Source organism: Vombatus ursinus, unplaced genomic scaffold, assembly GCF_900497805.2.
Source record: "Vombatus ursinus unplaced genomic scaffold, bare-nosed wombat genome assembly UNPS02014808.1, whole genome shotgun sequence".
In the NCBI taxonomy this organism is placed as follows: Eukaryota; Metazoa; Chordata; class Mammalia; order Diprotodontia; family Vombatidae; genus Vombatus; species Vombatus ursinus.
In genome coordinates, this window is record NW_020954586.1 from 1,798,577 (window position 1) to 1,801,190 (window position 2,614).

General features: G+C 41.9%; 1 protein-coding gene across 1 annotated transcript in view; it reads left to right on the top strand.

The window, feature by feature from the left end:
• LOC114052667 (zinc finger protein 84-like) overlaps nt 1-2,614 on the top strand; it is a 16,732-nt gene extending 14,118 nt beyond the window's left edge. Inside the window, 1 exon segment of the mRNA XM_027875377.1 lies at nt 1-2,614. This exon segment is cut by the window's left edge and continues 872 nt beyond it. Coding sequence (XP_027731178.1) covers nt 1-1,638 — 1,638 coding nt within the window. The 3' untranslated portion in view covers nt 1,639-2,614.

The window sequence follows — 2,614 nt, forward strand, 5'->3', positions numbered from 1 at the left end:
ACTGGGGAGAAACCATTTGCATGTGGTGGCTGTGGAAAAAGTTTCAGGCAGAGGGAACACCTTATTAGTCACCAGAGAATTCATACTGGAGAGAAGCCCTTTGCTTGCAATGAATGTGGAAAAGGCTTCAGCCAGAGGGGACATCTTATTACACACCGGAGAATTCACAGTGGAGAGAAACCCTTTGAATGTAATGAATGTGGGAAAGCCTTCATCAGGCAGGGACACCTTATTACACATCAGAGAATTCATACTGGAGAGAAACCTTTTGTTTGTAGTGAATGTGGAAAAACATTTAGTGAGAGGAGAAACCTTATTAGCCATCAGAGAATTCATACTTCAGGAAAACCCTTTCTATGCAATGAATGTGGAATAGGCTTCCGGCATCGAGTAAGTCTTATTATTCATCAGAGAACTCATACTGGAGAGAAACCATTTGTGTGTAATGAGTGTGGGAAAGGCTTTAAACAGAGGGGTCATCTTATTACACATAAGAGGATTCATACTGGAGAGAAACCTTTTGCCTGTAATGAATGTGGGAAAACCTTCAGTGAAAGGAGAAACCTTCTTGTCCATAGGAGAATTCATACTGGAGAGAAGCCCTTCTCATGTAATGAATGTGGGAAAGGCTTCCGATACAAAGTCAGCCTTATTACTCATGAGAGATCTCATACTGGAGGGAACCTGTTTGAATGTAATGAATGTGGGAAGAGCTTCAGCTGGAGGGCAAGCCTTATAATCCATCAGAGAACTCATACTGGAGAAAAACCTTTCTCATGTAACGAATGTAGAAAGTCCTTTACCCGAAGGGCAAACCTTATCATCCATCAGAGAACTCATACTGGAGAGAAACCCTTTGTTTGTAATGAATGTGGAAAAGGCTTTAGCCAAAGGGGGCACCTTATTACACACCAGAGAATTCATACTGGAGAGAAACCCTTTGAATGTAGTGAATGCAGAAAAACCTTTAGTGAAAGAAGAAACCTTATTACTCATCAGAGAATTCATACTGGAGAGAAACCCTTTGCTTGTAATGAATGTGGAAAAGGCTTCTGATGCAAAGTGAGCCTTATTACCCACCAGAGAACTCATACTGGAGAGAAACACTTTGCTTGTAATGAATGTAGGAAAGCCTTCAGTGAAAGGGCACACTTTGTTACTCACCAGAGAACTCATACTGGAGAAAAACCCTTTGAATGTATTGAATGTGGGAAAGCTTTCAGTGTGAGGGGAAGCCTTAATAGACACCAGAGAACTCACACTGGAGAGAAACTCTTTGAATGTCACAAATGTGGGAAGGCTTTCAGCCACAGAGGAAACCTTATTAGCCATCAGAGAACTCACACTGGAGAAGCACCATTTTCTTGTAATGAATGTGGCATTGCCTTTATCAAGAGGGCACATCCTACTAAACATCAGAGAATTCATACTGGAAAGGAATGTTTTGCATATAATGAAAGTGGGACAGCCATCGTTGACCAGGAACTACTCAGAAGCCATTACAGGATTCATGCTGGAGAGAAACCCTTTGCATGTAATGAATGTGGAAAAGCCTTCAGCAAGAGGGGATACCTTATTAGACATCAGAGGAATCATAAAGGAGTAAAACATTTTGAATGCAACAAGTACAAAGAATAGCATAAAACAGTTCAATATTAGCGTTCCAGGAGGCGTCTGGTGCAATACCCCAGGATCTGTGCTTGGCTCTGTGTTATTGAAGCCAATGACTTAGATGACACAATAATCAAATTTTCAGATTTTCCAAAAGTGGGAGGGATTGATAACATACTGTATGGTAAAGTCAGGCTCCAAAAGGATCATTACTAGATTGGACATTGGGCTAAATTCTAAGAAGATGAAATTCATTAGGGATACAGGCATACAGAAACCTTTGGAAGTTAATCAGTAAGCATTTATTAAATGCTTATTATGTGCCTGGTACTGTGCCAAACATGGTGGATATAGAGAAAGGCACACAACATCCCTGCTCCTGAAGGATTCTTTGGAAACAACGAATGAGTAACTAAGCTAGATACAGACAGAGTAGGGGGAAGACAGCCACAGAGGGGACGGCACCATCAGCTGGGGGAACCTGGAAAGGTCTCCTGCAGAAGGTGGGATCTGAGCCTTCTTGAAGGTAGTCAAGGAAAATAAATGGCAGAGGTGAGAAGTCAAAGCATTCCAAATGTGGGGTCAGATGGAGCCATGACCCAAAGATGGGGGGTGAAGGGTCGTGTATGTGTGTGTGTGTGTGTGTGTGTGTGTGTGTGTGTGTGTGTGTGTGTAATTTCAAGGAAGCCTGAGTAACTGGGTTAGGAATAGAGTTCATGGAGGAGAGTAAATCTAGAAAGGGGCCAGGCTGCCAAGTTTAAAATGTCAAACAAAAGATTATATTTAATCCTAAAGTTAATGGAAATGAATGCTTGTTGACAAACTCCTGGAGTTGACTGAGTAGTGGAGTGACAACAGACCTACACTTCAGGAGACTCAGTTTACCTGAGTTGAGGCGATGGGAAAAGCAGGGAGACCATTGGAAGCTCACTGCCGTTCTACAGGTGATGCAATAAAACCCTTAGAAAGACAGAAATGTTCTCATTTGAGCAATAACGTTGTT